This window comes from Rhodnius prolixus, unplaced genomic scaffold (genome assembly GCF_049639745.1).
Source record: "Rhodnius prolixus isolate KJV_2025 unplaced genomic scaffold, Rpr scaffold_45, whole genome shotgun sequence".
Taxonomy (NCBI): Eukaryota; Metazoa; Arthropoda; class Insecta; order Hemiptera; family Reduviidae; genus Rhodnius; species Rhodnius prolixus.
The window spans coordinates 60,946-82,784 of NW_027411610.1; the positions used below are offsets into that span (position 1 = coordinate 60,946).

Genomic DNA, 21,839 nt, shown 5'->3' on the forward strand with positions numbered 1-21,839 from the left:
TGAGGTGTCATTCGATTCGGAATTTTATGTAGATGTGCCTTTTGGGGGTCTCGAAGCTGTACACCGAATGGGAGAGGAGTTAGCCCCCTTTATGTAAGGCCCCCTCCAAAGTTATTATTACTAATTACTCTGTAAGTCTTGGCCCGATTTTGATAAAATTTGGGAAGATGATAGGGTTAGGGCTCCCCTAGGAAACATTAAAGTGGCGATCTGCTCTTACACTTTTTAAGGGGAAGTATAGCAATCGTTTCAAATTATCGACACGTGAACCGATTTTCAAGAATGAAGTGTCATTCGAATCAAAATTTTTTACAGATTTGTCCTATGAAAGTCTGACGCTGTGCCTTATAAGGAGGGGAGTTCGCCCCACCCAAATAAGGCCCTTTCTAAAACTATTATTACCAATATTTCTATAACGCTTAGTCCGATTTTGATAAAATTTATCACGAAAAAGTGATTAAAGCTTCTCTACGTGGCTGTGAAGTGCCATCATGCTCTTACTCCTACTAAGAGGAAGTACTGCAATCGTTAAAATTATCAATGAGTGAACCGATTTACATCAATGAATTGATGTTCGATTCAAAATCTTCATCTCTTTGCATTTTAGGGAGAAGTAATGTATTCGCAGTTTATTTTTCTTACTCCTCTTAAAAGGAAGTACTAAAATCGCAATTTAATTTTTCTATTTACGTACAAATACCTTCCTTTTTATTCAAAACGCTTTTTCAAAAAAATTGTTATTGAGGATGGTTTGGGGACCGCAACTATAATCATTCTTTAAAAAGATCTCTCCAGTGGTGGTTACGGTTCCGATTTAGCAACTTATCAGGTTAAAATGATAGTATTGCTTATTTCAAATTTTAAATAAATCTGTAAAGCAGATAGGTAACTTTGCAAAATAGACCAAAAAGAAAATTTATCTAAAAAGTACTTTTTTTTGGTCGTTGAATAAAAAGGAGGCTAAAATAATACAGGTTGAACAATTAAAAACCCAAAATTAAGTTTAAAATTAAAACAAACCCACAACAATTTTATTATTAATGGTTTTCTAAAAATCTTTTTAATTATTCTAAACATTAACATTAAAGCGACGATCTGCTCTTACACTTGTTAAGGGGAAGTATAGCAATCGTTTCAAATTATCGACACGTGTACCGATTTTCATGAATGAAGTGTCATTCGAATCGAAATTTTGTACAGATTTGCACTTTTAAAGTCTCGACGCTGTGCCTCATAAGGAGGGGAGTTTGCCCCACCCAAGTTAGGCCCTTTCTAAAACTATGTTTACCAATATTTCTATAACGCTTAGTCTGATTTTGATAAAATTTAGCAAGAAGAAGTGGTTAAAGCTCCTCTACGTGGCTGTGAAGTACCATCATGCTCTTACACCGACTAAGAGGAAGTACTGCAATCGTTAAAATTATCAATGAGTGAACCGATTTAAATCAATGAATTGTCGTTCGATTCAAAATCTTTGCCTCTTCGCCTTTTAGGGAGAAGTACTGCAATCGTAGTTTATTTTTGCTATTTACGTACAAATTACCTTCCTATTTTATTCAAAACGCTTTCTCAAAAAAATTGTTATTGAGGATGGTTTGGGGGACCGCAACTATAATCATTCTTTAAAAAGATCTCACCAGTGGTAGTAACTCCGACTTAACACCTTATCAGGTTATAATGATAGAATTGTTTTTTCCAAATTTTAAAAAAATCTGTAAAGCAGATATGTAACTTTGCAAAACATACAAAAGGAAAATCTATCCAAAAGGTACAAAAATCTCTTTAACAAAAACTTACAGTTTAAAATGTTAAGTATAAGGGTTGATTAAACGCCAAAAGGTACACAAATCAGCAAGTACCCAACATTTCATTAATACTTCATTAATATTTAAGTAATTCTACTGCATTAATTTTCATTAATATTTTTTTGAATTTATTAGATGTTTCACAGACCCTTATGCTGGCCAGTTCATTCATTTTCTTTTTCTTTTTTTTATGATTTAAGTCGCTTCAACATCTAAGGTTATTGGCGCCCGGAGCTTTTTTCAGTGCACTGCCGGCCTCCGGACAGTGTTCTCTCGTTACAGACAACACTGTCCATCACCCGGACAGTGAGCTGTAAGAAGCTCTTAGAAAGAGAAAATCTAAGGGTCTGCAGCTGGATTCGAACCCGGAACCTCCACGTGGGAATCCAATACGCTAAACGCATAGCTAATCCCTTCCCTTTGTTCATTCATAATATTTTATTTTTTTGTTATAATTATGATAAAATGTATATTATATCTTCATAATTAAATAGGTACTTTATTTTAGCTTTATTCCAAATTATTCTTCTGATTTATCTTTATTATGCTATTTATTCTGAGTAGTCACATGTATGTACGAGTATGTACATGCACGTTAAAGTAGAAAAAGACTAAGGTAGAGTCGGCTACTATTTAAATTTGAATCACGGATTTAAAACAATATTTCAGTCTAGAATTCGTCTTTCCGAAGTATTTGTGAGCACAAATAACGCGTAGGTAATATCAAGTAAATTATTCAACAGTAATTATTCATTTCTCAATTGTAATTTAATGTAGTCCCTCTAATTTTACTTATAATAAAATACTGGAATAATTATGTTAGCTGTCATAAAAATATGCATATCTTATTTATCTTATATTCCAAATATATAATACTGTGGGAAGAATACCTAGATTGAGAATGTAATTGAAGAAAACTATATTATTTTCTATAAAGCCAGATTAATTATTACCTATTATTATAAACTTTTGACTACTACATAAAGTAACAATTACTTTAATCGAAGAATGAACTTAAACCGACGATTTTTATTTAAAAATAAAAATAAATAAATGAAATCATTGATGAATGTTGGTGTAAGCATTTTTTTAAAAAAGTTTTTGAATTTTCTAGCCTCATATTTTTTTTTTATTTTTTTTAATAAAGTTTTTCTTTTTAACCTGTGATTAATAGTTTGTTGATTAGATGTTACAGTCAATCTAAGTTAAATGGTGTTCTACTTGAACAAATATTTTGTAGATTAAAATGGCCAGCATAAGAGTCTGTGAAACATCTAATAAATTCAAAAAAATATTAATGAAAATTAATGCAGTAGAATTACTTAAATATTAATGAAGTATTAATGAAATGTTGGGTACTTGCTGATTTGTGTACCTTTTGGCGTTTAATCAACCCTTATACTTAACATTTTAAACTGTAAGTTTTTGTTAAAGAGTTTCTAATAAGCACTGGACGGTTACACAACGCTGCAATCTATTACAGACAAGAAAGTAGGTCCCGTACTCTTTATTATTAAATATATGAATATAAACAATCGGACAAGCCTAACCTTACCAGTTGGTAACCCTCTCGTAACTTTAACATTTACACTTCATTTATTAAATAACATTTTCGTGATTATGATTAATGTAATCAATTTATTTAGTATCATACTGTTAGCCTGCATTAGGATGTAGAGCGATCAAGATAAATTAGATTCGAGTGCTGTAACAGTTACATAGTCAAACTTCACCGCCAAGAATTCCATCAGTTTTTATTTTTGGTCCTGTCACAGATAAATCATGCCCAACTTAATCAGCTACTTATGGCTTAATTCCTGAGTACTTTAGCTTCGCCTTAGAATCATGTATTAATGACTCCTTACAGAAGATATTATTAAAAACACCTGTCCGGCGATGGACAGTGTTGTTTGTAACGAGAGAACATTGTCCGGAGGCTGGCAATGCACTGGAAAAAGCTCCGGGCGCCAATAACCTCAGAGGTTGACGCGCTTTAAATCATTATAAAAAAATAAATATTTTTTTTTGTTGACATAATCATAAATACAAGAATATGAGATTAAATCTAAATCTAGATTAACCCTTCAGCCGTCACTTTGGGTCATATTGACCCAGCTCATACGAGCAGTAATTTTGTTATCTAAAATGCATAGCAATAAATCCATTGACAGCGGAACAGGGAACAAAAATAAACCCGAGATTATAACTTTTTACAATGCTACCAAAGGAGGGGTAGACACTAATGACCAACTTTGTGCAAATTATTCTGTAGGAAGAAAAACAAATAGTATGGCCCATGGCCATTTTTTACCACTTACTTAATGTGTCAGCCATTAATGCGTATATCACATAAAAATAATGCTCAACGTAAAAATTTAAATTTCAAAATGGACCGCCGCACCTTCCTCAAAAGTTTGGGGCATCAATTTTTGCGAAACGTCATTATCAGAAGGTTGCTAAGCACCGTGATGCCACGGAATTTGAAGGTATCTGCAAGAAGAAGGCGCAACAATTCTTCCGATTGCAACAAATGGAGAAGACATTCCTAACCCTAAAAAAAGGAAGAAGATGCCACATATGCCCTAGTACAAGGGACAATGAATATCCTACTTTTTGCAGTTACTGTAAAAATTACATATGTAAGATACACTCACTAACTATTTGCACTAACTGTAGAAATAATTGTAATTAATTAACTGTTTTAATTTTAATTGTAAACTGTAAATATTTTCTCTGTTTTTCATTACATGCTAAGCAGCACCTCATTAAGAAATTACATCTTTATGTTATTGATTTTTTTTTTATATTTGTATTTCTGTTTTATTAAAGTATAAATAAATGTTTTGTCTTCGATTTCTATTCCCTATAACATGATATTAGTTAGTTTTTCCTTTTTACTTAATAGTTTTTAATGCTGGGTCAATATGACCCGAGGTGACGGATTATAGCACTTTACGAAAAGTGACGGCTCAAGGGGTAAAATTGGCGAACTGTAAGTTCCCAAATCACTTGATTTTTGAAAAATGGCTCCATTATTTCATTCTTTACTAATAGCCGAATCATTTGCAACAATAATTCCATTCCGGAAAATAAATTAAAAAGAATATGTTCCTTTAATCAAAGCCATGAAAATACTCATTACTAAATTATTTAGATAAATCACCTGACCTTGTAAAATATATATTTTGCCAGTTTGTAATATGAATAAGAGGGGAATTCCAGTATTAAACTAACGAAACCAGAACATCAAGTTCGTTTGATGCAGACAGCTAAAGTAGTTTTTGAAGGTCAATTGCGTGACTTGTGACTGACGCTGTTTTTAATCATTCACTACTTTCCCTTACTACTCTACCGGAAGTAATACGATTTTTCCCCCCTTAAATCAACCTTTCACCGGAAAAGCATTTTTTTTTTTAACGATTATAGTCTCGGAGATCAAATTTGTGAAACATTCACACACTAATTGGTTATCACTGCAATTCTCAGTGTCAATACAAAAGAAAAAAAAATGTATATGATTAGAATACTTACCCTCTTTAGTAAAAAAAGTAAATATTTGTTGTTAAATTTCCGCGTCTGTTTCTTGCCCAGTTTTCATAAACTAAGTTTTCTTGAAAATTAAAAATTGCTACTAAAATAATAATTGACAACAATTTTAGAAATATTCGTTTAAATAAAATTATATTAAAAGAAATTAAAACTTTGGTATTACAAATAATTTCTGATTAATTTAATTAAATATTAATTTTTTTTGTTTATAAGTTTGTCGTAATTCACTTTTTGTATTAAATACTTGATAAATACTTAATAAATTTAATACTTTAAATATTACTAATAATACTTTTAATACTAATAAATTAATTACTTAATAACTTTAGTTAAATGTTTTTTCTTCTAATACTTTGAATTTAATGCAATGCTATTGTTTGAATGTTCTTTTTACTTTAATATTAGTTCAGGATTGTAAATTATCATTGTCATTTTATCTTTTAAATTCCATCTGTATAATTATGTGTTAAGTTTAATTATGTATCAAGTGGATATACCAAGATTTTTAAGGAGAAAGTATAAAAAAACTGAAAAAAAAATAATTATAAGTTTTTAAGACAATTTAATTATGTAAAGTACAGTAAGAGAACATTTCTTCTGTTTTAACCTAATTTTTATTATTATATACTTTTTCTTATTTCTCGAAGAAATATATTTTAATCGTACAGTTTTTATTATAATTATTATTTGAAGTTTTCTCTGTGAAATACCTATTCACGAAAACGTATTTTGTTTATGTTGGTATTAACCATTACTTACAAATGAAACATTCCAGAAACATTTTGTTTTAGTAGAATATTGATCATTGCTTTTAGTGACTGAATCATTAATCCAAAAGGGAAAAACATAATTATTGCTAATTTCAGTTCTAATTTTTCTTTTTCCTTTGCCAAATTTTCGACCTAAGGGACTAGTTCAACTTCAAGGCTTTCTACTTGTAGACAGTTATAATAATTTTTATATTTTTAATATTAAAGGTTTCAGTCAAAAACGGTTTACCTTAAGTTCCCCTTTATTGAATTAATGTTTATTTTTTTGGTATTTCTGGGATAAAATGGCGAATAGATTTTTGTTCTCGAGTCTCATTTTGTAGTTTTTTTACTTTGTTTTACAACAATGTTTCAATGAATCCTACAGAATATGTTTAATACACTTAAAATGTTCTTTTGCAAATTTTATGGCAATGATATTATTTAAAGTAATTTTACTGCATTCAACTTACGTTATTGTTTAGAATTTATTTAGATGTCCCAGGCCCTTATGTTGGCCACTTTAATCTATAAAATATTTTTGTTCAGTGAAGAGTAACATTTCATTTAACTTAGATTGATTGTAACAGGAGGTATTAAAATATTAATGCACAGGTTTGTAATGAAGCCCTATTAAACCATTAAAAAAATTATGACGCTAGAAAATTCACTTTTCTAAATGCTTAAATCAATAAACATTAACAAATTAATTTTTGTTCTTTTTTAAATGACATCAAATTTAAGTGCATGGTAATTAATACTTAATATAGTTTATTAATATTAAATATTATTATAGTTTTCTTTAATTATATTCTTAATCTGAATACACACGCATATATGTATATAATTTATGTACTACATAAGTATAATTATATGTAATATATTATTAAATTAACTTCTAAAACTTCTCATAACACCTGTTCTATCTCTGTCCTATAATAAATATAAATCAGAAGAATAAATTGGAACAGAGTTAAAACAAGGCGCCTAATTATTATTATTTATGAAGCTGTAATAATCTTTATGATTATATTAACAAAAAATGTATTACGAATGTAAGGCCAGCATAAGGGTCTGTGACACCTTATTATTCTAAAAAATATTAATGAAAATTTAATTCAGTAAAATTACTGTAATAGTAACAATTATTATAAAATTTGCAAATGTACATTTTATGTGTTTCTTAAATACTTACGTATGGATTCCTGAAAACATTGTTCAAAGTTTAAGTTAAAGTGCTCTAAAAACCCAAAATGGTAGTAAGAGAAATCAGAAGAAAAATGGGAGAAAAATTAAAAAAAAATTTAAATAAAACACATAAGCTTTTTCTAACGTTTCTAAATAGCTGAAATTACGAGCAGAAGTTTGAATGAAATGATGGGTACTTGCTGATTTGTGTAACTTTTGTCGTTTAATAATAGTGTTAACCCCTTTATACTCAACTTTTTAAACTATTAAGTTTTTGTTGAGAAATAATTAAAAAAAAGGATATTTCGAAAATGGCTCCTAGGCTTTTCTGTTAACTTCTTATTGGGTGGGGTAGGTTCCTCTGTAAGGTTATATCGTATTTCAGTGTTAAATGCGGTTTTACAAACCGTGATGATGAGAATTAATATGGTTCAAAGGTCCAGACCATATTAATAAGAGTTAGAAGATTATTTGTAAATTAGAATTGTTGTTAGAGATTATTTGTCTTTACTGGTGTCCTGCTTGTGAAAACGCGTCTTTTAATTGAAAAAAAAAAATGATTGAAATGGTTTTCTGAATTGTCAAACTCGAACATCTGTCATTTAAATAAAACAGGTATATTTAAACTTGTTTCAGCCTATAACCCTGACATTTCCCAAAAATACTTTTTTTTCAGTTTTACAGATTTAAATACGAACTAGAAATGTTACAATTAAGCTTTTATTCTTACTTTCTATTAATCTTGCTATAGTAAGGGAAAGTATTGTAATCGCGCAGATTTTCTATTTTGAATTTTCATTGAAAATGTCCCGTTTTGAGATCGTTTAAGTGGTTTTTAAGAGACGGTGTGTTTGTCTGCAGCAATTCGTAAAAATTTGAAAACGATAGATTGCAATAAATTTAAATTTGATATTTAGTTATTTAGTTTAGGCGCCAACTGAAGGTGCTACTATAAGTTTGTTTGTTAAGGAAGATATTAGCTGAGTGTTTTGCGAATACTGAATTCCAACGCGGAGATCACGGGTTGAATCCAGCTGCTGGCCCTTAGATTTTACCTTCCTAGGAGCTTCTTATAGCTGTCTGCCCTGGTGTTGGACAGTGTTGTCAGCAATAACCTCAAATATTGACATGTCTTAAAAAAATTTTAAAAATACGTTCTTGTAAAAATCGGTCGACCTGAAGTGCTTACTGAATAAATTTTTCTGTTTTTTAGTATTTTAGTAGGATAGTCAGTCAATGTCTTTCTTACATGATATAACTTTTATATGTAATTGCGACTTGAAAAATAATAATTACACCAATAATTTTTGAAAAAATATTTCGATTGGGCCATGCCAAGCCACAGTTGTCCATTGTGGGGTGGGGGCCTTTTCAGGATTTAGCAACAAGGTTGAGAAAGAGATTAAGGCATAATTTAAAAAGATAATAGTTACTATTAAGAACCTAATTATTATAGTTTATGATGGAGCAAGCAGTGTAACTCAGAACATTTGTGTGCATTCGGCTGAATATTCGGACATAAGAACATTCTTACCTTCTGATTGGCTGAATATTCGGACATAAGAACATTCTTACCTTCTGATTGGCTGAATATTCGGACATAAGAACATTCTTACCTTCTGATTGGCTGAATATTCGGACATAAGAACATTCTTACCTTCTGATCGGCTGAATATTCGGACATAAGAACATTCTTATCTTCTGATTGGCTGAACGTTCGGAAATTACGTTCTACATGAAAACAAGTATTGAGTGCTTATTAAGCAGTATTCTAAACGCGCTTATTCCACGCTTCTCTTCATCGAAGAGATTCAATTTGTATAAAATGTAAGGATTGTTTAGTTACTGTAGCCACCGTTATTATAACCATATAACCTTTAAAACTTAAGACAGTAATATTTTGATGACACTGTTGTTTCGTTTGTCTACAGGTGATATGGGTGACGCTGATGCTGCTGGACGGATTGTGGGGCCTAACACGGCAAGAGGAGTTCAAAACTCGCCGAGTTAGCACTGTGACATTACGTCGCACTGAAACAAAAAAAGAAAAAAATCAAAGGCATATTGAAAATCAGTCTCAGAAAGAATCAGATGAAGATGAAGATAAGAAGACTTTGTCACAACAAGTAGCCGATGGCAAATATGGCCTCATACAGAGGGAACTGTTTTCGGAACCAATAAAGCGTCCTGGAATAATTAGTTACGAAGTAAATCCTGAAGTGCCAAAAGATAATGTGAATAATTTAGGCGGGCTTATGCCTGAAGAAATATGGCTGGCAGAAAATCATCTGCTAGTTCTGAAAGGTGGTGGAAGTTTTGGTGGAGAAGGAAACTGGCCAGCTATAGACAACTATGTAGCGCCGAGGCGACAGGTGAAGATACCACACAATCCAAAAGTGCCGCCGCCATTTCCAGTTCAATTAAAAGATAACGGCCCTACAGAGTTCATACGAAGTAAAAATGGCAGTGCTGCACTGCCTGTAGTACCATTTTTCAACGGTCTGTATCCAGTTAATGAGACTTTCCCGGGAAACTTACGCGCGGGGAACGGATTCGATCCGTTCCCCTTGCTCTTACCTCTACCTCCGCCCGTCGGCACTTTTTTACCTCGTCCAGAAAACCTCACAGAATTGGACGAAGACGACCCAAGTATATACTATCCACCGCCTTATGATTTCTATTTTCCAAAGGACAATTCATCGTTTGTACCGCCGGGACCTTTGGTGCCTGGTATTGTTGTGCCACCACCGCCAAATTTTTTCGGACTTTTGGAGAAAAAGAGTCGTACAAAAGGAAGTAATGTGAAACCAAAAACAACAACGACGCAAAGCCCGCCGAGACTCCACACTACAACTGGTTACCCTTCAACAACTTCCAAACCAAATACCCAAAGAACAATAGCCCATAGGCCGCACAAAACTACCCCAGCAACCACCACAGTTTCACCAAATGAGATTGTGCACACGTTACCACCTGATACTCCGGTCGGCAACTGGATACCAATACCCGCTCCGAGACCTTTCTACATATCTTTAAAGTCAATCAAATTACACGAACGGCAGCATCAACCAGGTTGGAGGTATTATAACACAACAGAAAAAAAAATGCCCCGTATCTACAACCCAGAACCTTACTATTATTCTGGTTTTAAACCAATAATCAATCCCAATCCAATACCAGTTTATGTAGAAAATTTTACACAGAAACCAAAGTATTACTTCTACGATCCACCTGAATATGAAACGAACACATTATCGCCTTCATTAGTTGTGAAAACATCACCACGTACTTCCAAATATGTACAGAGCCCACTGGAATATTTTCTCCGAGATAAATATGGGACTAACAAGAAATCACCAGCTACCACAACGAAACCACCAATCTATGAATATAGTTATTCAGCACCAGGTTATGGTACGTTGGAGGCACCTAAAATAGGTAACAATTTTGTTACCTCTAAACAGCCATATCTTTATGAGGTTAGCACTGTACGGCCTTATAGTTATAATGTCTATCAGACCGAATATCCAACATATACTCAATCGCCAAGACCTTTAGTTGATTTACCAAAAAAATATTTTACATCATTTGGCCAAAAATTGAATCATGAAGTAACATCACCAAAATATAATAATAAATTTGTAACAACAACGCCGAAAAACGTTTTCTTTGATTATAATTTACAAAATGATGGGCAAATATTGCAGGATCAATATTATGAAGAGAAATTATATTATCGTCCAACGAATAAACCAAAATCCTATCCACAATTTTACAGAGCACCAAATTCACCACACTATGTGCATAACTATAATAGACAGAATGTTGTGGCCGGACATCCATTAGATACGGATATAAGAGTGAATTACAAAAATCCATTACCACCAATTAATCCGGACGCTGAATTCATTGGTCCATTTGGAGGTCCGACTACGCCAGGTGCACCACACCAACTGCCAAGAGGTACATCGCTCATTTCTTACCAACTACCTGGTACTGGTGGACACTTCTACTTTCTGACACCGCAGGCTGTGAAATAAGTGTTTTCTTTATTCTATTACGGACGAAAGTGGATTTTTTTTTTTTTTGTTAAAAAAAAGAAACTTAAAAACGGAAACAAATCGGACTAGGGCATTTTGAGGCTGTGCTTATACGATGGCTCTTTGGATTTAAAAAAAGTGAAATGGTGATATAATAAACATAATATTGTGTACATTTTTTTGTAAATAATAAGTAAATGTGTCATTTGCAGATTTAATTATTCTCTCCTTAATTGTAAAATGATACAATTAATTATTTTTCTAAGGGGATTTTTTTAAGAGAAAAGTACTTTGTTCAGCTCTATGTTTTAATTAAGTAAACACAACTTCTCATCTAATTTATTCTACCAATTTTTTTTTTACGTTGTAGGGTATTTCAATTTATGATAAATCTTACTCGGATGAAACCAAGAAAAAGAAACCCTACTTATTTCATATATTGCCGTTGTTGACCCACTGCGCAAGAGATGCTGAAGAAGCTCGTTCGAAAGCTCCTTGAAGATTCTACAAGAACAAAGTGAAGCCGGCATATTAGGATGGCTATTTTCTTAAAAACTTGGCATGTGTGCTTCAGTAAATAGACGAATTGACCAGAGAAGTTCATACAGAGCATTCTATAAAACTTTCTGCGGCGTATCCAAGATAATCGCGAAACCAGATCTTTACTTGCTGGAACAATAACTATTAGCCATATTACGAAGGAGTCCAGTAAGAGACCCACAGTAAAGCTTCTCAGATCTGCCTAACCAGAGTCGTGTGGCTTTAAAAAGTAGTTGGTAGTTACAGTATCCGCTGGACATATATAAGAAGAGTATGTTCCTATTTTATGAAAAATAAACTCGCAGAATTCTGCAGAATATCTAATTAGTTTGATTGGGGAAGTTCTGTTTTCTTTTAATGAAATATCTCCATCAATTCTTGAAGCTCCTTGTGAGTTCCTTACCCATGTGTAATTTTGCAATTGGTTAAAACTCAGTTAACATTACTGTGATCGCCTCTCCGCATTATTTAGGCCAAGATACCTGCATAAAACTGCATCCTGCTACAATTAAAATAGAAATTGGGAAATCATAAGATGAGTTATGCCATTCATTACCTGCCAGGACTGTATAATTGAACATTTTTGTATGACTATAAAAACACAGGTAGTTTCATTCAGTCACTATTTAATCAAATTACTTAAAAAATTGTGCATTTGTGTCTAAATTTTATTCCATTTTATTATAATTTTATTTTATTATTATTATTATTTTGGAAGGCATTTTATATACTTAGAGTGTAACCCATACTTTGAGCCCGTTTAATTGAACATGACAGTTTATTAGCGATTTTAAATTTTTTTTTCAGCTAGTTGTAAAAGTTTTCTTGACGATCTGAATTATTTTCAAAAATGTTCCCATAATTCGCTTTATGAATTAGAACTTAAATCGTGTTGATTTATACAAATAGAAAAAAATCTAAAGTCATTTAAGAGCCTCCCAAGACCCAGTAAAATATAATTTTTACAAACTATTGAAAATAAAAATTTCAGGACTGCAACATATTGACTGTACACCAAATTAAAAAAAAATATTCCGAATTAACAACAACTGAAGCGAACATAAAGCATTCAGTAAAATTGCACTTTAATCTGGAAGTGTTTAGACTGAAACATTCCTATTGGATTGATTATGAGGTACTAACCGATGTTTCAAAATTTACACTTCCTGTGATTTTTAATTTTCGCATATAGATCTACATATGTGTGAGTTTTCCCAATGTGAAATTAATAAATAATATTTTGTTATCTATCCCATTTCATGCTCAAATTATTCATACAGTGTAAGATGTAAATGCACATTTCCAAATATATTTATCGAAATGAACTACCTGTGTTGATTTTAAATTAATTAATAATCTTAAAATAGGTGAATATAACTTTACACTAGAATATTGATTCTATGAAGAAGAATGTAAAAAAAAAATTAAGTTCGGAATAATTAATTGGTTTTAAATACCAATTGTTTTGTCATTATCGGATTTTTAGAAAATTATATTTAAGAAATTTACATATATATATATGTGTGTGTGTGTGTGTGTGTTTGATTTTCATTATTGAGAGTGTAATTATGTATGTGGAAAAATAGTGTCTACTTAATTCTTTAATGTAGAATTTTGTTTAATTGTTACAAACAAAAGATGTATTGTCATAAATATTTTTTCAAAGGTTTCCTATCCCAAAAATAATTTTCTAAGTTGCATTCTAAAAGAAATAAATCATTAAGTGGCATTATCTACATTAAAAACCGTACAAAACCAATGTTTTCTTTTTTTACTGTTTCTTTAACATTTACAGTTGGTCAAATCTTATTTTTGATAATGTGTGCAACAGGATTCCTTATTTCTTTTATTGAGAACTGATATAGCATTCTTTGATGGCATGTAATGTAGCTTGCTTTCTACGTTCCACATTTTTGTAAAGCCCCACTCAGCGGGGGCGAATCCTGCATCCCCAAGAAATTATATTTTTCAGTAGTTTACATTTCTTTTCGACAGTTTTTTGTTCCAAATTTCTAACTATTCTATACTTTTTAAATAAGTCTTATTTAATCATTAATTGTATTTACTCGCATAAGTCCTCGTCTTCTTAACTTACAAATTATATAGTACTGACCTTCACTTAATTTAATTTGCATAATGATACTGGAGCACTCAGCCACATAGTTTTAGAATTAATTGGATTAAATCCCCCCCACTGAAGTTTTGTGAACAAAATTCATTAGAATAAAAATGGAAACAGGTCGTTCATTTCTAATCAAATGTTTGTGTAGTGGCTATGAGGGTAAGCTGGTAAGTGAGAGGATCCTAAATCGAGTCTCAGACCTTCTGTTTGTGAGAAAAAGGAGAATAAATATTTTTCACATCCTCTCCATACTCACAGTCACATTTAAGACTAATTACTATATTTTGAAGAGGTGCAGTTTCGTGAGTTTCTATAGTTATAAGATAAAATCTTAGCAGCAATATAGTGGTATAAAATTGCCTTTCCTGTATGATCTCCTCAAACCGATGAACCTGGACTACGACGCTTTAAGTCTAATAACATTTTCCTTTCTGATCTTTTTCCTATTTAACCTGTCATGTATCTCTAGCAACGACTCTAATCCAGCCATCAGAAGTCCGCATCTTTTGCTAGGATAGCTTTAGGGAACTTATATTCCTTTTATCCAAACAAAACGTTTCCTGCGTGCCACATTCTTCAACCTAAGCATTATTTCTAAAATTATCGGAACTAATACTACAGAACACCTGAAAATTATCTTATTTGTAGTGCACACCTAGAATCACTGAAAATTAGCACAGTGCTCTCCTCATTCGCCTGACAACTTTCCAGATTTTCACCGAATATACTGAGGCAAGGCTTAGGAGCCTGTACTACTTTGAAAATTCAGCTTGAATCCAACACACCACAGCCCATTCTGTCATCGATGATCTTTTCCTAAACTGAATTGAAAGAACGAATTAACTGGGAGATTCATATTAACCGCAATATCCTCAGGGTATCCTTCCCGGTCATAATAATTTTGTCACTGTCTAAACATATAATTAGAATCTACCCAACGTATGCAAAAAAAAAAGATGACTTTTTTATTATTTGTTGTAATACATTATCAAAATAAAGTTACACTTTTTAATTTAAGTTTACTGTGATTTTATAGTCTTAGTGTAGTAAGTAAATAGTTTTAATTTCTTTAAAAATAATAATAATTTGTGCATTTTTTTTTTTAATTAGAGCTATGAAGACTTCTTTATTTAAAAATGAAATTATATAAAAAGCGTAAAAACCATTCAATTATTTAACTGTTGACAAATATTAGGATTACATTTATTTATTAAGAAATACTGCACAACCATTGTTAGAAGTATTTTATTAGATGTTCTGAAGCAATTTTAAAAATAAAGAAAATGGCAATTTTTTTCTTTTTGTTTGAACTTAGTAAATACCGATTCATCAGTTTTGTGTGAAACAGGTGCTTTTCAACGTGCTAATTATGTATTTTTAAAGCGCTTCATTATCTGAGATCATTGGTGCCTAGAGCTTAATACAGTGCACTGCCGGCCTCTGGACAGTGTTCTCTCGCCACAGACAACACTGTCAATCACCGGACAGTGAGCTGTAAGTAGCTACTAGAAAGAGAAAATGTAAGAGCGCTAATTAAGTAATTAAAGTTATTTTTAATTAGTATTATTTTGTTTAAAAATGAAATATTTTTTTTAATATTTAATTTTCATATTTTTCGAATGAGGCGCCACGGTAGCCGAGTGGTTAGAGGCGTGACCTGCAAAGCTAATATGTATTGTAGTACTGGGTTCGATTCCTGGTCTATGTCTTGGATTTTATTTCATGTTTAATACGAGAACTTTATAGGAAAGTATATTGCTAGTCGCCTCCGTCCACGACACCTAATTGTTGCTTGGACGTAAAGCCCGCCTGAAAAAGTAGGCATTACTTTACTTTCGGATGACGCTGACCTGAGATTTCGAGAAATTTTTTATTAAAAAAAAATAAAATAAAATAGTTTTCAACCTTTTAATCATTACTAAGTTATGAGTCCAAGTCACTAATTGACATTTCGCCTAATTACTGTAAGGGTTTTTCACACTTAACAGGACAATACAGAAATTGCGCAGTCTCTTTTATCAATGCAGATTCACTCTACTGTTTTACAAAATTTGCAAAAATAAGCCGTGATACATTTTTACAATTTTTGATTCATCTTAATAAGTAGTTTTCAGGTACAATGTTTTATGCAGTTCACTTTCATCATGCATAGTAGTTCAATACTCGTATAGTTAGTTATATGTTTTCTAAAAAACTTTTGCTGAAATAAATTTTCATTTCATTAATCCGTCAAACACATAAACTTTCTATTTAGGAGAATTGGAATCGTGCAGATTTTCTATTTTGACTTAAGAAATTCCTAATAGTAATAAGAGAAATCACAACAGAACAATTTGAAAAATTAAAAACAAATTTAAATAAAACAAACTATTTCTAACGTTCCTAACTGGCTGAAATTACGAGATGAAGTATGACAGAAAGGTTGGGTACTCGCTGATTCAATCCCTCCATAACGCCGAAACCCTTCTGTGGCCGATGAGCTCCCAGGTCACTGCCACATCCATGGCCGTTTTATAGGACTAAACCTACATGTTGCCGATAAACACTGGAAATGATTCTAAGAGTTTCTCATGAAGTTCTGTGCTTTGCAACCCGCATTCCATTGCTATAGGAGACAATGAAGATTTGCGATCCTGAGGATGGCTATCAGTAAGGTATAGTGGCACCTAAGAGATTTTAAACCAGACCTGATTGAAATCAGATATTGCAGTAAATATGGTCACCTAGTTATGACTATGATTATTATGAACACATAGAACTTCTACCCTATCTACCGTACTACGTACTATTTAATCTACAAAATAACAAACTTAAATAAAACACTTTGGATTGTTAGATTACTAACTTTATACTCATAAATACTGTTCCAACAAAAATTACAAGAAATACAAAATTTCTGTAAGACAACCATTAAGTAACAATTGTTGACCCGATCTTATCAATTTAAAGAAAGATTTGAGATTTCACTTTTGAGCATTTGCTTTATTAAGGGTAACTTAGCTACTGGCGTATACACCAAAAGGTATTTTTCCAAATATACAAAAAATTATAGTAGCTAAAATAGGAAAAGGTTTTTTTCTCGGCAAAGGCACAGTCTTTTTGACAAAAATCTTTATTTTCTCATAAATTCAGTTTCAAGTATCATGGGTGTCCTTCAAGCAGCTTCTGAATATTAAATTATCTTCAAACCACTGGTTATTTAAATTTTCAAGTTGTTGGTATGGTTATAACATATGCAGATCTTTAGCTCTAAAGGTATGAATATATTTTTAATTGCCTTTTTATATCAAATCATTGTAATTTTTATGTATTTCTCGTCCTTTTTTTTTATACAAAGCTGAACACTGTTTCGTACTAATTGCTGTTTTCAAGACATTTTCAGAAACTCTTGATAACTGGTAACTTAAACAGAAGCACAATGAAGATCATTGCCGAAAAAACAGCCTTCTCCTTAATAATTTTACGATTCACAAACTAGTTAAAAAAAGAAACATATTTATTTTGGTAGGCCAGAGGTTCCAAATAGTTCGACAATTAGCCTTTATTTTAAGGGATATCAAAGTACCAATATTTTAAAGGTACCACGATAAAAAGTTCAAATACGGAAATATGCTTATTTTTCTTCTTTCTGACTGGTTTGGGATTTTCAGCTATCTTCAAAAATTAGGTTAGAGTTTTTCAGAAAATTTGGAAGTCAGTTAACACTCTTAACTTGACAACTGAATGAATTCTTGAAAACCATATTGATACTCAAAAAATAAATATGCTTAGAAAAAAATTAAGTTACTGTTGATCGTCCGACACAAACCATTAGGATGTTATAAATACAGCTATTTATAGCTGACATAAAGTTCATAGAAAGCTTCGAGTGCCAATGGACGCAGTTCTCAAATTCGTGCCTCACTCTCACTCTTACAAGCTGTTGAAGAAATTCCAATTCCGAACCTATCATATGCTTAAGAGAGAGGGGAGAATGTGATTCTTTTCCAAATATAATTTAAAATCTGGTTGTATGTCGCCGTTCGATAGACTGAAAGTGCATGGTGTAAAACAATAAGTTCAAAATATGGAGGAAATGACAAGTTGACTACTGATTGGAGTTCGTTTAAAGATTGAACCGCAGTATTCGATGGGTAGAAAACAATGATGCTCAAAGCACATTCTGCTTCACTTGTAGCCTTTTGTGCTGCACATGCATTTATGAACATGAAAAGGTAAGAAAAGCATTTATGATAACATTGCAGACATCGAGAGAAATAAGATTATTAAAAGGAGGAGTTTCAAAGAAACGCACAAGCCATATATATATAAATGCTATTTCTACTATTTTTTGCCATTCGGATATATATATATATATATATATATACATACGAATGGCAAAAAATAGTGGAGGAGGCCCAGGTCCTTGTAGGGCCGTAGCGCCATGGGGTAGGTATATATTTTATATATTAAAACTGTCCGGTAGGACAGTTGCATAAGGGTTGATCGTCAAAAACTGCACGAAAAAGCATAACGTTGAAAAACGCCCAACTTTGACAATTTATATATATTTATAAATATATATATAAAATCTTTGAAAACTTACAAATTTATTAAATATTTAAAAAAATTCTAAAACCCATGGAAGCTTGTGAAATGCGGAAAGCTACTATCGAAAAAATGGAAATAAGAACGTTTACCACTCCATGAAACCCTGGAATTTTCAGGAAGAAATATAAAAATGAGTTTGAAGATTCATCAAACACTAGTAATAACAGAGATGGAAAGAACGTGACTCACGTACTTTAGGTGATCAAACAGAAGGAATGTATTTTCGTTAATTTCTGAAGCTTCAACACTGTTGCCAATACTTTCATCAGAACCATAAATAGGGAAATGAATAAAACAGTAAAAAATTCATTACACCCAAGTTAGACTCCAAGAAAGCTATGGTAAAATCAAAGGATTATACATAAGAGAAAAGAAATCAGACAGCGAAGTACAAGTTTCAGAAGGATGCGAAGAAGCAAGAAGTGACAGAGAACACCTGGCCCTGACAGAAGACCCCAATAGAGCTTTCTAAACCTCGCTAGTCACTAAACTTTTATTAAAGCCTTCTTTTATACAATCTATGGTCACTTTAAATACTCAGTTAATCATGCAATGTGTTCTTTTGTAATTAAAGGAATATATATCAATTTTAGGGTATATGTATCGGGGATATTTGGTTTGTTTGCTGCCAAAGTCAATCTTTCGCTTACAAAACAAAGATTTTTTATGTCTAGACAGATTTCTTGCAATAATAGTTAAAAATGGAATATCAATCACTACTATTCTTCGCAAAAAACGTTTTCCTTTATAGTTTGTGTTTAATTTTAGTTTGTTTCATAAATAACCAACAAACTAAAGATATATTACAAACTTTGTTGATTTTCAAAATGAAATACATGATTTGAAGTCTTAGTTAATATAATAAATAATTTAAAAAGGTACCCTCGACAACATTTTAAAATAATAAAACAACCAATTTTCACAAAATTAACACTAATAACAAAAAAACAAAGTTAAATAAAGTTATTTAAAAAAAAAAAATGTACAAAAGTATTTCCATAAGAATCTTAAAAATATATCTTTTAAAGAAAATTAAACTTAAATCATTTTCTATTGGGTAACAAATATTGCACAGCTTTTTTTTTTTTTTACTCATAATGAAATTTCATTTACAAAAATACGGATTGATATACAAAGTTCAATATTTTTAATATTGCTGTTTTCATTTAAGAAGACAGAGTCACAAATAGAAGACATTCATCATTTTAAAAATTTTATTCTCAAAGGGTACTTATCGGGAACCCCAAAAAAAACTAAGTTGGTTCCGATCACGTCATCTTTTTCGATACATCAACAAATTTAGAATAACAAAAAATGAGGCAAAATCTCGACTTTAAAAATTTAGAAGCTAAAGCAGACCTCTTGGGAAACAAACGTTTCTTGCAGGCTTGACCTTATTCCTTACTAAATAAAAATTCTACAAGGCAAATATACAGATTAATTAGAGTTACGCATATAGTCATCTGACGTTACAATTAATAAAATTGTCAATAAAACACTATATATGTGTATTTGCTCTAGAGAAGCACAGAAAATGGCTGATTGAGTTAAAGTGGAGGCATCATCCAAATTCCGTTTTAGTTTGTCAAAGATTGAGATATTGAGATATCAATAAAAATTAATTAACAAGGTGCAAAACTAGCTTGCATTATCAAGAGAACTTTTTTTAAAGTATTCGTTGTAAAACCTGTAATCGAAACTTTTATTTAAATTCTGATTGGATACTGAAGTTTTTTGAGCAGATTCAACAACTGTCTGTAAAGCAAGGCCCATCTATGAGTGAGTAAAATTGAAAGTTTAGTTTTTAGGGCAATAGATGTCCCTTTAGGAAGCCCAGATCTCAATCGTATGGACTGCAGTGTCTGGTCACCTGGAATTTTCGGTTAATATGATTAAATATGTAATATTTACAGGTACCACATCAAATCTATGTAACTTAAGACAGAAAGTTTGAATGGAAATCAATATTTGCACATACAAAAAAATGAACGTTGTTTTTCAATATTTGGATGTCAACGGTACCAAAAAGAAAACATACACAAAATAATGAACTAGAACTTTTGACTCTGAAAAAAATAAAGCAAACTTGAATTTTTTATATATGAAACATAGAAGTACAAACTATGAAAGACAATCTCAGGTATTAGGCGGTAAGAATTTTTAATTTTCATAAATGATATAAAATACATTTTATTTTCATCATAATTAAATTTTCTAAACTTTTAAAAAAAGTTTAGTGAATATTTTCAATGTTTCTGCTTCCGAAACCCTTTTTTTTCAAATAGTAGAATTTAGCACTTTCAAAATCGAAGCTGAAGTAACAGAAAAAATGCTTACTACAAATTGAAATTAAATTTCAGGTAGTAAAATCTTGATTCTTATTCTTTACTATTATTATTCTATTTATAATGATAAGGATAAAACCAACTCCTTTTGTTACAGGTTTTGAACCTATAAAAAATATAAATTAAAGGTGCGTCAACATTTGAGGTCATTGGCGCCCAAAGCTTTCTTCAGTACACAACCGGCCTCTGGAAGAGTTCTCTCGTTACAAACAACACTGTCCTCCACCAGACAGTGAGCTGTAAGAAGCCCCTGGGATGAGAAAATTTAGATGTGATCCACCTGCTGAAACTTTACTCGCTTCAGCGGTACATATACTAAAATTGGAGCGATTTTCTTTATTAGTTTTACTATTTCTTTTCTGGAAATTAGTTTACAAATAATTTGTTGGTGGTCTGCATTAGAGCAAATACGGTATATGTAAACTCTAATTACTAATATGAGCAACTTAAAACGATTTTTTTGGTAATCTGATCCAACTGAATATAAGAATATAAATTAGCGTACATTCAGATCGCTGAATTGAGAGGAGTTTTTATTTTCTTAACAATTTAAAATAGTAAATGCTCAACAAATGAGTATGTTCCACAAGTATGCTCTTTAACAAAACAGTTTAAAGTAAAATTTAAAAATTAATTTATTAAGCGGTTCATTTACATTGTCAAATTCTCAAACAAGATTAGATTTTCGAAAGCCACTTTTAAATAGTAATTCAAATGCTCACTTTTGGGGGAGTAGATAACAAGCGGAATTCGGTTTTATGAGTATGTACAAGTTTTATTCATTTCACCCACTGCTCTGAGACAAATCATCTATCTGAAAAATTGGAGAAGTTAAATTACAAACATTTATACTATTAGCTGTGATTTTGGAACGATATAGTATACACAGTAAATTCACCTCAGGTTTCTGC

At 31.5% G+C, this 21,839-nt stretch overlaps 1 protein-coding gene across 3 annotated transcripts in view; it reads left to right on the top strand.

Annotated features, from left to right (window-relative positions):
- LOC141455277 (uncharacterized) overlaps window positions 1-14,784 on the top strand; it is a 48,414-nt gene extending 33,630 nt beyond the window's left edge. For 2 of the 3 annotated variants that reach the window (XM_074130193.1, XM_074130192.1), the window contains exon 2: window positions 9,223-14,784. In XM_074130193.1, the coding sequence (XP_073986294.1) occupies window positions 9,223-11,331 (2,109 nt within the window). In that variant the 3' untranslated portion in view covers window positions 11,332-14,784. Of the gene's footprint in view, window positions 1-7,750; window positions 7,907-9,222 lie in introns of those variants that run through there. The other variant, XM_074130195.1, reaches the window with a different exon arrangement.
- The last annotated feature ends 7,055 nt before the right edge of the window (window positions 14,785-21,839 follow it).